The sequence below is a fragment of the Scylla paramamosain genome, chromosome 5, assembly GCF_035594125.1.
Source record: "Scylla paramamosain isolate STU-SP2022 chromosome 5, ASM3559412v1, whole genome shotgun sequence".
In the NCBI taxonomy this organism is placed as follows: domain Eukaryota; kingdom Metazoa; phylum Arthropoda; class Malacostraca; order Decapoda; family Portunidae; genus Scylla; species Scylla paramamosain.
Window position 1 is genome coordinate 24,726,997 of NC_087155.1, and position 15,660 is coordinate 24,742,656.

General features: G+C 35.5%; 1 protein-coding gene across 1 annotated transcript; it reads right to left on the bottom strand.

The window, feature by feature from the left end:
• On the bottom strand, positions 1-14,515 carry LOC135100697 (ribosome biogenesis protein BMS1 homolog). Its single transcript, XM_064003871.1, has 20 exons — positions 14,224-14,515; positions 13,572-13,762; positions 12,167-12,342; positions 11,693-11,810; positions 11,473-11,583; positions 10,486-10,614; positions 8,828-9,024; positions 8,217-8,389; positions 7,831-8,032; positions 6,815-7,280; positions 5,828-5,997; positions 5,389-5,566; positions 4,755-4,912; positions 4,410-4,598; positions 3,714-3,953; positions 3,206-3,328; positions 2,934-3,078; positions 1,929-2,104; positions 1,597-1,749; positions 1-902 (listed from the first exon to the last, which is right to left on the bottom strand). The coding sequence occupies exons 1-20, from the start codon at positions 14,400-14,402 to the stop codon at positions 702-704; spliced, it is 3,675 nt and encodes a 1,224-aa protein (XP_063859941.1). The 5' UTR covers positions 14,403-14,515; the 3' UTR covers positions 1-701.
• Between the last annotated feature and the right edge of the window lie 1,145 nt (positions 14,516-15,660).

Here is a 15,660-nt window from a genome sequence, read left to right on the forward strand (position 1 = left end):
TTTTCTCCAAAATGTTTATGTTATATGTACATCATGTTTTCACTATAAGTAGGCTAGGTACTTTCAATATGTGAAATCAGCTTGTAACTTTTGGGTTAATGTCAACATACAACAAACATTCTTCCATTATTTCAGTACATTAACAGTTTATAAATTGAGAAAAACTAAAACATTCATACTTATAACACTTTTATACAAAAGAATCTCACATGCACTTGTCTGATCAATCAGTGCTATACCACTCATGAAACACACAATTAGCATTTTCATCAACCATAGAACAAGAGTCATTTGCCACTCTTTAAACATCTGACAGCACAATCATCCAAACCTGCAGTTTTCATACTCATCACTACCTACATCATGATCAAGGACTCATTACACTTGCCTGACTCATTCCAAGGATCCATTCATTCCTGTGATAACTGTTATGGTGAAGCAAGAGTAGACCGATTCTGTTATTGGGCCCTGATACATAAAGACTGGGGTATCTGTGCAAATGAACTCCACACAGTGTGATCAATGAAGATTGATCTTTTCCCTCTTTGAAGCCTTGCATCTCTGATGTAAAAGAATACTTGTGGATGTGACTGTGATTGCAAATCTGAAGATGGGCATCTTGCTTCAGACACTCCCTCTTTGCAGTGGATGTCAGTCAGGTATGTATGTGTGTGTTTGTAAATGAATACAAAGTATACACCTTAAACAATGTCTTTCTTCCCATACTTTTTACTCTTGATTCTGCAGGCTGCAGCCTTCTTTCGTTTTTCTCTTACTTGACGCATATGTTCACGGTCATCAATATCTTTCTGGAACTTCTTTCTACGCTCTTCCTTCTCTTTCTCTTCCTTTTGAATCTTGTCTTCCATCATTGTCTTCAGCCGCTTCATGAAACTATCCATCTGTAATTGTTATAATAGGAGATTAATTCTAAGAATAATCGTTATAGTTAAAGAGAGAGAGAGAGAGAGAGAGAGAGAGAGAGAGAGAGAGAGAGAGAGAGAGAGAGAGAGAGAGAGAGAGAGAGAGAGAGAGAGAGAGAGAGAGAGAGAGAGAGAGAATTTCTGAAAATTGATTAGCATGAAATGAAATGGAAAAATTATCATTGTTGAGAAGAGAAGGATTATGCTACACAAGAAAGGGAGATCAAGATATAATGCAAGGAAAGATTTGCCTTATCAACAATTTTGTGAAATATAAATTTACATCCCATGAGATTACAATGAAGGTTCAGGGACAAAATAGAGATTAGTCGTGATTTAAGAACCAGAATAGTGAGCAAAATCAAAAGAATGAGTAAAGAAAGTTTATATAAGAAAAGTTAAAGGTACTAATAGGAAAAGAGGGCCATATGGAAAATATAATAAAGGAGTACATGTATGAAAGAAGTCTAGAGACAAAGTGCTTGATCAAGCAGAAAAGGGAATATTTATATAGGGAAAGGTGGAAGTTCTTCTGCTATGGCCACCCCCTTAGGTGATGCTCCTGGGAGGAGCAAGGCATCAGAGAGACAGACAGAATATATAGGTAACACAAAATAGTAAAGCTAATTTGAAGCTCTAGATATCAATCAGTGATGCATTTAAAAAAGCATACCTCTATTTCCTTGGGATCTTTCACAACTATGACTCGTTGTTCTTTGGCAGCTTTTGGAGTGATCTTCGGCTTCTCACTATATGGTAGAGCCTTCTGGAGTTCTTTGGGAACCTTCAGTGGAAGTGGTACATACTCACGGCGCTTGGTGATTGGCTGTGGGGTTAAAATAAGTAGAATAAAATTAATTTTATAGCAGGATACACCAATTAAACACTGAATTATATGGAAATGAGCTATTTGAGAGGGGCATGTGGAATGACAGGATGGGAGAATTACGTAGTTACTTATTTCTGAAAAACAGCATTAAACAGAACACTTTAATTTCAACTTACTGTATACAAGGAATCAGGATTTGCTAGATTCTTTATCCCTTTGTTCTTTTTCACTTGGGCCACTGTCTTCATCCCCTGCCAAGCTGCCTTTTCACTGGGTGGCAGCAACAGTGTGCGGACAGGAAAGCAGTGCTTTGCCATCTCTAGAGGTACCCATGTCTTCAGAATGATCACATCTGTAACATAAGTACTGGACCATTAATACTTCATACTATTCTTTACATCACAATGATTTCCTTAGTATGTGTATATATGCAAGAGTCATCGTTAATGTTTTATTTAACATCCTAATTTACCCTTATGGCACTGGACGATTCATGTGTTTTAAACTAAAAGTTTCCTCCCAAGGACATCTGATGAGATGTAGTTATGATTTTAGATTGACCTTCCCCTACAAAGGCTGTTGACCAAGGCTGTGAGGTCTCCTCCCAAAGGCTGACTGCACCATGTGCTATGACAATGCTAACAGCATTTTCTTTTGAGAGGTCAGGGAATTTTCCAGTGTAACCCACAAGTTACACACCATATTTTGTCTTGTCTGAAGTGAAGTAACTTTCTTTACAAGACTGTATTTGAAAAGATGTAGATTGCTGATGGCCAGCAATTTAGTTGACCATATTTTTATTCTGATACATCAAAATAGTAATAAGAATCTTATGCATGCTCTCTCTCTCTCTCTCTCTCTCTCTCTCTCTCTCTCTCTCTCTCTCTCTCTCTCTCTCTCTCTCTCTCTAACACAACTTTTAACAATATGATGTGTTGCAGGTAATAAGACAGACTGAGATACTTCTCAAACTAATTACTAGTAACAGTGACAATGGTCCCTCCAAAAACAATGCTGTCTCAGATTTTATTAGCAGCAGTTGGTAACCATATGATTATGCACCCCGTACAAGCATGCATGCATGCATGCATGCATGCGCGCACACACACACACACACACACACACACACACACACACACACACACACACACACACACACACACAAAGATAGAAAGCCTTACCACTCATTTTAATTACATCTTCAAAAGTAGCACGGAAGTGTCCTCTGTCTCCTTGAAATTTCTTGATGATACCCCGAATACCAGACTGAGTCTCAATTTTTGCTCCTTCAAACTTAGCAATTTCAGTGTCTGAATGAAACATGTCCTGGAAATAATCAATAGTAATCAAAATTACATAAGAAAGGAAAGAAACTTTCTTCATTATCACATTGTTTAAGAATTATATCATGAACTTTAAGCACTACTTTAGTTTTATCAATATACATATATACTTTTATGAAAGCTGTCTTCTTCAGAATTTTCTCTGGAGTGCCCATCAGCTTGAGTTTCTTCACTATCTTACAACTTTGGTCTGCTTCCAATACAACTCCATTAGCAGCAATGCGAAATTCAGGCTGTGTGGGCAAACAAAGATTATCAATCTATTTTATATCTTGTGCCTGTTCCTAAAAAGTATTTCCAGTACATGGTTACAATAGATGTCTCAATTTACTTTTGTCCATGGTCGAGTTTTCTTGTTCTCTCTTCCCTTCTTACATACTCTAGCTCTCTGTTCTATTTCACCATGGGTCTCCCTCAAGACAAGGAAAATTTGATCTTATTTTCTTTCATGGTATGAGCTCCCACACAAAGACATCCTTAGCTAACATGTTCTCTGGATTAATCTTCCTAACCACTGGGGAGACTTTAGTTCTCTACTCTCCTCCATACAAAACTAGATAATGATGATAAAATAGATGAACAGCTAGATATGGCCATATTAATAAGTAGAGTTCTTACCACTCTATCTGTGATGTTTTGGAGGGCAACGAATCCTGTATTAATAGCAGTAATTGGCCCCCAGCACATAGCCTCCACATGCATGTATTTACGAGCATATTTAAGGGAGCGCATCCTGAAGTTGTCTTCCCTCTTGGCATAGTACATTAAGGTTTGGAAGCGGCGCCATCCAAGTGAAAGAATCAATGGATCTCTATTCTTCAGAATCTTTGGATACCAACGATGTAGTTTGATTCGTATCTGTGAAGGAAGTGAGAGTACTTATGAAACAAAGATTCTTAAAATAAAACTGTTGTATCTGTATACTTGGCCAAGGGAGATAGAGGGTTGAGAAATGGTACTGCACACACACACACACACACACACACACACACACACACACACACACACACACACACACACACACACACACACACATAATAAAACTATAATAGTTCCCATATGATGTAATACAAATTAGTGGAATTTTCTTATAAACAAATATGCCTTTCCTTAAAATGGGAGTATTTAAAAAAAAATATTAAGATATATAATCAGAAAATAAGAAAATAACAATAAATTTAAATCATATTTTATAAGTAAATAGAATAAAGTCATCAAAAGGTTCTGTTTCTTGATTATTTTCTTTCTGAGATAAGTAAAAAAATATTTACACAACATATGTACTATAAGAAACAGTAAATATTAAATTCATACCCTGATAAATCCCATGTTGCTCTCATTTTCAAGGAGGCCTCCTACAATGACTGGGTAGCTGGCATTGAAGTTGGTGATGAACTCACACGGAAACTTATCAAACTCCATGCGCACATACATCCCTGGCCGGTAGCCTTCATACTGTACTCTTGCTTCATCATCTAAGCCTTCAAACTCTGCACGGTTCAGCTGGAGAGAAAAGTGTATGCAAACAAATTATATATACTACAAAATCAACAATAAATATCTTCAGTGCTATGAATACCTCATAAAGAGGATCTTAGCCTAGAATGCAAATAGACTTAGTTTATTTCAGAATATTTTATATTGCAACATTTGGTTTACCTGAGCCTGCTGACTCATTTCAGCCTTCAAGGAGTCAAAATGATCTCCATTACCCTTCTCATCATATTCTGCATCAAACATTTCTTTTAATCGTCTCTTTTTTTCAATGAGTTTTTCTTTTGCACTTTTTTCTTTATCCTCATGTTGTGGGACTATATCTGAAAGAATATAAAATTACTATGTGTGCTGCAAAAAATTGCAGAAACTACTATCGTCTCTTCCCACTTGTACTGTCCAAATATTAATATTTTCAAACATAACAAATTACAGCTTCCTTACCAATTACTTTAAATACTCCATACATACTTCCATTGCCCTATTAACATCACATGCACCATTTAGATAAGCCATTTTCACTGCTTAGATGCTAGAACCATGGTGAAATGGAAAAATACTATAATGAAGTATATGAGAAAGGAATGAGGGAAGATTCAGAGGATTTGAACATGCAAGGGAAAAATGTAAAGATAGGAATAAATGGATACTCTAAAGCCACAGTTATCTTGTGGGGGTGGAGTCCTTGGGAACAAGGATAAAATACAGACAGATAGATATATTGATCTTTATATAATTTTCCACATACAATGCAAACTAAAATGTTGCACTGTTCACTCACTTTTGTTGCATTACTTACTCTCATCAATTTCTTCCTTGTTTGCTTCTGCTGAATCTGCTGTAAACTTCTTTCCTGATTCAAGGTCTTCAAAGTCTCCAAAAATATCACCATCATCATCCATTTTGAGAAGAGTTTGAGCATTTTCACTTTCCTTCCATTCTCCAGTCACAAAGCAATCTTTGATGGAGTTGAATACCTAATTTGCAAAAAAATAAATAAATAAATAAATAAATACAAAAAATAAATAAACAAACAAACAAATAAATAAACAAATAAATAAATAAATAAATAAATAAATAAATAAATATAAATAAATAAATATAATAATAATAATAAAAATAATAATTTAAAATTTATCCTTCTTATGGCACTGATTCTTGTTCTTGTTATATTACTTGCATACTAGATTAAATTTTTTCAGAAAATATAATCAATTCCACCCACAGCATTATGTTACCTCATCCTTGCTCCAGTCTCGGAGAGCTGGGGGAATGTAACGACTTGTATCAACTTCATCCATTGCTGTCTGGGATAAATGTTTGCTGGATTTTGATTGTGATACTTTGTAGAACAGACCTCCAATGTTATTGTCATCCTCTTCACTACTACTGTCCTCTTCTTCTTTTACTGTAAATGTATAATGAGAAAGCTGAATATATTTCCAAAGTTTTCTACAAATTAAATACTATGCAGCAGGTCACACACTGGCATGCACACATGAATGTACAAGCATTCATAAATACACTCATGCATGAATGCACGCACACGTACATGCGAGCGCATACAAACACACACGCACACCACACTGTCTTGACCTCACACGGGCAGGACATGTGACTTTAGGCGCTCTCGAGCAGCCTCGGCCAGCTTGTTGGCCTTCCCCGCCCCCTAGTGATAGTGAATCATTTTCAGTTTGTTAACTGCGTAAATAATAAACTGTTTATTATTATTATTATTATTATTATTATTATTATTATTATTATTATTATTATTATTATTATTACACACACACACACACACACACACACACACACACACACATGATGAAGGTGAACAATAAGATTTGGAAACAGCCAAATGTTTGGTGAAGCAGATATATCTATTAAAATTTTTCATTATTATTATTATTATTATTATGTTTTTATTTTTATTTATCTATTTATTTCTTTTTTTTAACCTTTTTTGGCAGACAACAAAGAAAGTTTTTAGATTAAAACTTTTAATAATCAGAAAGTTATACAAGTTCTGACTTGAAAAAATGAAAGTGAGGTTAAAGTTCTTCAATTCTAAACAGCAAGACAGTCATCGTATGGCCATACAACTGTTCCTTATTGCTCATATTACTTTTCTTGAGGGCAAATAATTCTGATCCTGCTAATTTCAATGCTAAATGAAATTCTCAAAGATAAATATGATGTTAATGAGAAATAAATTTAGTACTTACAATCCGTGTATATGAACTTTCGTAGAAATGATACAGTACTTTGACTTTTGTAAAAATCTGATGAGGCTTGTTTGAGCATCATCTTGCGGTACTGTGCTTTGACATCCTCATCACCATCTGTGTCATCTTCATCACTATCATCTTCATCTGGCTTGTTTTCAGAAAGTTCTTTTTCATCAGACATGTCATGAGTATCATTAGTTTTTAGTTGCTGAGATGTTGATGTGCTTATCTTTTCTAATAATCCTTGAAGTTTAGCTGTCACTGAAGAGCTACTATTGTTTTTCAAGTGTGGAGTTCTATGTGGGGTTGATGTTTCAGTTCTGTTTGTAAGGAGAGATTCAATTTGACTGTCTTGAACTGCTTGAGTTTTCTGAACCTCCTTCAGATCTGCATCCAAGTCATAGTCTTCAGAATCACTACCAGAACTGCTCTTATGGGTGTCTTCTTTCACATGTGAAGTGCTCTAAAAAAAATAGAGATGAAAAATAATTATCTTGTCTAAATAAAACTATCATAAATGTGTCATGAAAAATAAAAATGCTGTTATTAATCATAAGTTGAGAGAATAACAAAGAACAACAGGGTGAAAAGAGATCAAGAACAAGGATGTAACTATTGGAATTTCTATAGATAGAATGAAGATAACTTGGAACAGAAATACTCAGAAAAATCTGATATTGTCCTATGCTACTGGCAACTGTATGTATGTATATATGTATGGAATCTCATGAAACAAGGTAAGAACCAAGAACACCAGAGATGCAACCTGCCTCACTAATGAAACAAATGTTTAAAACATTGATTACTGTGCAAACAGGTCTTAATGCTTGTTTTAGGAGGATCTTTTTTCTTTATGAAAATTCAAATATATTTTGTAAATTTGAGACTGATATTTCAGATCTATTTCAGTGATGCAAAAAGCTTTTACCTAATCATTATCTCCATCCACTTCAGTCTACAAGCATCCTTTTCCTTCATTAGCATATACCCTTCACTAAACATAATTCACATACCTTTGTTTTTTTTCTTGGAGGCTCCATTTCATTACTTACGTCTTCTTCTGACTCTTCTTCATCACTCATACTTTCATCACTTTCAGATTCTTCATCATCATCATTGCTATCCTCATCTTCCAATCCATCTGAGAATATGGGTCTTCTTCTAATTCTGCCAGTACTGTCCTTTACAGTTTCAACAGTTCTACCAGAGCCATCCCTAAAAAAATAAATAAATAAAATAGATAAATTGTGATGACAATATACTCCACATGCATAACATAGGATGGCAAAAAAGACTCAGTCTTACCTAGTGCACAAAACCTCATTTTTGATGACTGATGATGATGCAGACAACTAAAAATCTGTTAAAATCTAAATGCAAAATATATTTTTTTACTTACTTAAATATTTCTGGATTATCCCCTTGCTCTTCATTAAAATCATCATTTCCAATAAATTTGGACTGAGGGAAAAGCTGGATTTGGCTCTGGGCTTGCTTCTCATCTGTTGTCTTCTGCAGATCTAGCAGTGGTTGAAAGACATCATCCTCATCTTCACTTTCATTGGCTATATTCTTAAAAAAATAAATAAAAATAAATAAATGATAATAATAATAATAATAATAATAATAATAATAATAATAATAATAATAATAATAATAATAATAAAAATAATAATAATAATAATAATAATAATAATAATAATAATAATAATAATGATGATGATGATGCACACTATATATGCTGGATCATAAATTCAGCACCTACAAACTTCAACTTTACATGCCTGCTAAAATAAAAAATGAATGAATATTTTCTTCATATTTCAATTGAACACTATGCATAATTCTGCCATAACCCATCAAGTTGCTTTACTTGTCCCAGTGTCTCAACATTCCAGAACACCTCTCAGATATAATTTATGCTAATTCTTATTACATAAGCAGACAAAAACAACCACATGACTTGGACTTTTCACTTATGGCAAATTATTGTGATTCTTTTACACTTACTTTATTTTTGTTTCCATGGTGTGATCCTCCAAGATCTATGTACACAGCATCTTTATCATAAACCACTCCACCCACACCAGATAATGGTGCATAAGTGAGCCTCTCCTTAGCATTCAATGCCCTCTTCTTCATGTGTTCCGGGAGTGGACATGGGTCAGGTAAGAAGCTAATGTCTTTAAGCTTGTAGTCTCCACAACCTGTAATCATAAATGGTCATTATGTTTTATGGATGTTATTAAAAGGCCATAACATACAAAATTTTAATTAAACAACATTATATGTGTGTGTGTGTGTGTGTGTGTGTGTGTGTGTGTGTGTGTGTGTGTGTGTGTGTGTGTGTGTGTGTGTGTGTGTGTGTGTGTGTGTGTGTGTGTGTGTGTGTGTGTGTGTGTGTGTGTGTGTGTGAGGTGCTAGGATTACATTAATTCTAAAATCCTCCAAATATTTCCAGGTCCATATACAGTTAAAAATACTCCATTCTCACTCAAATTGTATATACAGCATATTTAGTATGTGATATTGTTGTATATGTGCCCGTGTGTGTGTGTGTGTGTGTGTGTGTGTGTGTGTGTGTGTGTGTGTGTGTGTGTGTGTGTGTGTGTGTGTGTGTGTGTGTGTGTGTGTGTGTGTGTGTGTGTGTGTGTGTGTGTGTGTGTAGGTGAGCAAGAGAACAGCAGAGAGTTGGCAGGAAAGGAGCATGGGCCAAGGCAGCAGCTGGTGGTGTCACAACACACCACAAGTAACTGAAACTGGTCGGTGAACAGAGAAGGCACTTACTGTGCCCTCCCCCCACCCGCTTGCCTTCGCTTTGTGTCTACCTCCATGTTGTTAGGAGTGCTTTTTCACTCAGCTGGAAAACTGAATACCAGGACAGTGAGCTTATGCTGTGGCGTGTGAGAAATAGTCAGGTAATGTAACTGTGTTTCTGCTGCATAGTAATAAATTGTGTCTCATAAGAGCTGGTGTCTCTCTCTCCAGCCTGTGTTGTGTGCAACCACTGTGAGAGACCTCCACCAGGCTGGACAGGACATTTCCCTCATGAGCAGGCTACAGGGACCCAGGCTTCTATGTGGCTTGGTAAGGTAATTGTTGGCAAGCTTTCCCTCTCCTCTCTCTCCTGATCTTCTGTGGCCTCAGCCAGGCTGGTGCTATGGGAAGCTCGACCCGTGCCATGTGAAGTGAGTTGTGGGAGTCTTATGAATTGCCTTCGTAACAGTATACGAGTATAAGCGTGTATGGAAGAATAGCTGCAGACTTCAGTTTAGAATGAATGAAACACAAAAGGTATGAGGAAGAATGAATAACATTTGGGTGTAGATCACTGAATGCAAAGAGCAGATTGCATGATGGAGTAGTGGTGTGCACTGTATGATAGAGGACTGGAATATGGAACATGGGAACAGTAATGAGGAAAATTGAATGCAACAAGTAATTTGCATGAACAGTGAGTGTATGCTCTGTATGCTTTTGCATCTGTTTCTTTCAGAATGCAACCCTGGTAATTTGTAAAAAAAGTAAAAATTAAATAAATAAATAAATAAATTATATATATATATATATATATATATATATATATATATATATATATATATATATATATATATATATATATATATATATATATATATATATTACCTTATGAAATATATGTGAATTACCTGGGATGTGAACTGGCTGAAACTGGTGAAAGGGGATCCCTCGCACATATCCATACAGCACAACATTACGGTCACATTTGGAATTTGTCCTCAGGGTTTCAGGGTTTGTGATGTCCTCATATCTGTCAACTGCACAAGAGAAGACAGATGATAATCAGTTACTACAATAGTATCATATCATCTACAATGTCACCAATTACATCAGGAACAGCCAATTCTAAATGAAAGAAAAATTATTAGTGGCATGCATTTTTATTTTTTTTTCAGTAAAATGCAAAAGAAAACAATACAAAATGTATCTGTAATTGCAATTTTCTTTTAATATATATATATATATATATATATATATATATATATATATATATATATATATATATATATATATATATATATATATATATATATATATATATATAATATATGAATATATCTACAAATGTGTGCACCTTCTTATGCATGTGTAGATGTGTACATGTGTGAGCACACACACACACACACACACACACACACACACACACACACACACACACACACACACACACACACACATGCAAAGGGAGGATTGCTAGCCCTTTACTCTTGCTAATGTCACCAAGCTCATGTTTGTGAATTACAAGGTGATAGATCTACTCAGCTAAAAACTTGAACTCCAGGCCCCATGTATATGAATCATCAGGCTACCTTCATATTTTGTTAAATAATGTATTTTTGTATTAAGCATGGGACAGAATGATAAAATAAAGATTACACACAAAACCCGTGTTTCTTCTGCTGCATTATAAAGCTAATATTATACCAAAAGCACTTCAAACTGTTAATGCATGGACACAAATCATGATGGTGTGCCTTATAATATCTGCACCTCTTACAGATGAGTAGAATGTGTTAAATCCATGCTTCAGTATTGCACATCATACTGTGACTGAACCAGCAACCAACCACAAGAGAGACAAGAGGATGATGGATGGTCTACCTGATTATACTTACCAATTACAAAAGGATGAGTAGTGCGCCAGGTAAGTGGCCGAAATTTCATTACAGATATGAATCGACCAAGATTCTTGATTTCATTTTTTAAGTATTCTTCATGAATTAGACCTGAAAGTAATGAAATACCATAAAGCTATTTTCTTGGCTCAACACAGTATTTACATACTGCAAAAATATATTCACAACAGCAATATTAAATATAATATTCAGATCTTACCAGAAAGATAGAAAAGCTTTGCACCAGGGTAAAGTTCAACTTGAAATCTGTGCTTCAGAGACTTCTTCCTTTTTTTGAGTGATTTGTTATCTTTAAGCATATCTAGGTGATTCAGTACCTGGAAAATAAAACCTTAACTACACTGACAACCAAGTCTGTAGTCAATCTGGAAAACCTACAGATGTTCTATTTTCAATCCACAGAGAAGTATAAACAGGAATTACAAAAATGATGTAGTATAGGCCCTGCCTGACAAACCCATCAGGTGCTGGATGCACCCCAATGTACAGGTTACTTTAGGTGTACCTTATCAGTTGCATGTTTTCATATTAATTTTCTCCAATATCCCTCTCATGAAGTAGCATATGGCATTAATTCATATCATGTAAACACTGACTGATTACATGTAAGTAAAATTGAAAAAAATTAACTCATATAAATACTTAATTGTGAATTACAAAATGCTACACTCACCCCCATAACTCGAGGAGTACCATGTGCTCTGCAAATCTCCAGGAATTCAAAAATTTCCATTTCAATTCCAAATGTGGCATCAATCAGCATCAGGACAATGTCAGCAACTTTAGCAATGTCAATCATGCAATTGATATCATTATTTACTTCTATAAATGTTAACCTCCGCTTTTTCCCTGAAAACAAGATTTAATCAAAATAGTAAAAAAATAATAATTATTTATGGGTGCCTATTTTCATTACTAATAATATTCAACCACTATAAAAAAAATGGCAATAGTAGTAACTTCACTACTGAAGTTCATTGATCTAAATAATTGAAAATCATTGATTGCATAATTCCAATTACAGCTACAGTAGAACCTCAGTTCATGAACTTAATCCATTTTGATCCTTGGTTCACAAATCAAATTGCTCCTGAACCAAAACAATTTTTCCATTGAAATTAATATAAACACAATTAATCTGTTTCAGCCTCAGAAATATGGTATTTTTGAATATTTAAGTGTTTTTATGAATATAGAATGAGAGAGAGAGAGAGAGAGAGAGAGAGAGAGAGAGAGAGAGAGAGAGAGAGAGGGTGTAGCATAACTGGCAGTTGTCAAGGTCACTGGCTGTCACACAGCCACAACCTCTCTCTCTCTCTCTCTCTCTCTCTCTCTCTAGATATAACAAATTTTTGTCTTTAGCAACCTACCCTTCCCATATGTGTTTGTTACTGATAATGTACTGTAATTTAAAATAATTGAAAGAATGCTCCATGCTCTTTGGGCCTAAAGACTGAGCAGGTGGTGACATCTAACACTTTTCTCTTTCTTAAGTGGCATAATGCAGTCTGAAATAACACAAAAAAGGGAAAAAAAGAAAAAAAATAGTTTTAGGAAACAGCACACAACAGTAAACAAACAATGTTTATGCCTAGCACACCAACGCACAACTGAGTATGAGGTTCCATGGGTAATGTGGGTAATGTACGTTCCTACCCCAAGGCATAGTTTGTGAACCAAGCTAAAATTTGTTTTGCAAAACTATTTTATGAAACAATTGGTTCATCACGTGGGGCATTCAGGAATCGAGGTTCTACTGTAATGTGAAATATGAGATTGAATTAAAATGTTCAATTTCACCAAGTAAAATTCAGTCACATATATTTCCTTAATTTCAGAGAGAGAGAGAGATGGTTCCACAGTCTGTGATAGTATCTGGCAGAAATGGAAAAAAAAAAAAAAATCACATCACATCCCAAAATTCAACAAATTGCCCAATATCTTACATCCACTTGCCATAAATTACTGCTTTAACACAAACATTACCATTTCTTGCAGGATTTTATTGTTTTTTCATTGCAACTTTTCCTTTCATTTTAAAAATATATACACAAATGCACATGCTTCACATTTCTTACCTGCAACAACAGTGATAGGACCAGTGATTTCAGAAAATCTTTGGTTGGTATAGTTCTTTATCAAACATCGCATGAGTGTGGATTTTCCCACCCTGGGTCCACCCACCACAGCCACAATAACAGGTGGAGGCTCAAGTGGAGTGCGATCAACGACAGGGATGTGATGCTTCTTGGATTTGATGTCTTGAGACCTAAAAGTGGAATCATAAAATAACACTACTGAAGTAATAAACTAAGCATAATTCTACCAACTCATCTAAGTTTATTTTTTATCTATATAATTCTACTCCCAAGACATATTATACTCAATACAATTAAGGCTTTCAAGTAGAACTACAAAATATTTTTTTATAAAAAGCTGCTATTTTTATTCTAATATAAATTGTAGCATAAAACATACACAGTTATACCTGTAATTTTGCAATTTTTCCACATATTTATATTTGCACCAATAAATCTAACACCAGCAGGGCAAGTGACTGGCTACCATCTCGCGAACTACCAACAACAGGAAACTGCAGCTTCTTAAACAGTCTAATCTCAGAAATCACAGAGAAGCACGGAAATGTTACCTGGGTGGGGGCCTACTTTAAATCCGCCACGAAAAGATAAGTGCAGATATGGAGACAGCACACACACACACTGCTTATACCTTGCAAATTTCCGCTGAGCTTTAACAGCAGACTGGAAGGCAGAAGCTTTTGGGTTGCGTTGCTGGGGTGTTAACTCTTGGACATGTTTGTTTTTAGCTTCCTTTTTCTCCGCCTTTCGCCCAGCATGCCGCTGACTGTGGCTTTTCTTCTTGTCAAAATCCTCCGATAAGTCACCCATCTTTCATCTGTATTTTATCTAGTGAATCAGAATCGACAAACAGTTCTCATACGACCACATGCATCCGTCTCACACGTGTTTACATGCACGCTGCTGCTGACGATAGTTGTTGTGATCAGAGGTGTTGGTCGGGAGTGTACTCTTTATATCGGCATTCCGTCATGTTTTTTTTTTCTTTTTTTTTTAGTTCATTATACTCTTTAGCTGTTGTTCCTTTTCTTCCACATTCCAAACACTATTGCATGTACCTTTGGTTGGTTTAGAAGTCTCGCTATCAGCACTCCATCCTCATTCTCTCTCAGCCTCTCCAATAATCCCATTCTCCCATTCTCATTTTCAGTCAGTCTCGTTCTATTTATCAATCCTCAGTATCGTTCTTACTCACTCTCATACTTCATCTTTCGCAAACTTTCGCAATCACGCTTGCGTTCTCACTCACGTTGACTCACACTCATTAACCCTCCCTTCCCGACTCTTTCTCACTTACATTCACACTTTCGTAAACTAACTCATGCTTGTTTTCTCCTTCAAACTCACTCACGCGTATTATCACATATTCCTTCCTATCCACAGCCTTTCTCACTATATTAATCTCTCAGCTCACGCTTACCATTTCAACTCATTCACACTCACTTAACATTACTTCATCCTAAAAAAAAAAAAAAATCCCTCTTTCTCTCTCTCTCTCTCTCTCTCTCTCTCTCTCTCTCTCTCTCTCTCTCTCTCTCTCTCTCTCTCTCTATCTATCTATCTATCTATCTATCTATCTATCTATCTATATATATATATATATATATATATATATATATATATATATATATATATATATATATATATATATATATATATATTAGTGATGTATCGGACATCCGTCTCCGCGGAGCATTCGCAGTGAAAATACTATCCTCGTTACTATCCGCATCCGCGTTTAATATAACAAAAGATCCACGTCAATATCCGCAGCTACATTTTCAAATAACAAAAGCCCCGCCTCCGCCTCCGCCTCTGCGCCAAAGGAACCCGGAGGTTGCTGATCAGTGTGTGTGTGTGTGTGTGTGTGTGTGTGTGTAAAGACGAGTGGGAATGAAGATCGACAACAATCAACATAAGTGAGTAAGAACACAAGAGTGTGATAATTGGCGAAAGGTGGTGTTTAAAAATGAGTGCATAATAAGAAGAGAATGAAACTGACTGGGAATGAGAATGTCAATGATATACGAGAAAGTGAGAATCAGGAAAGATGAAGAGTGAATGTATC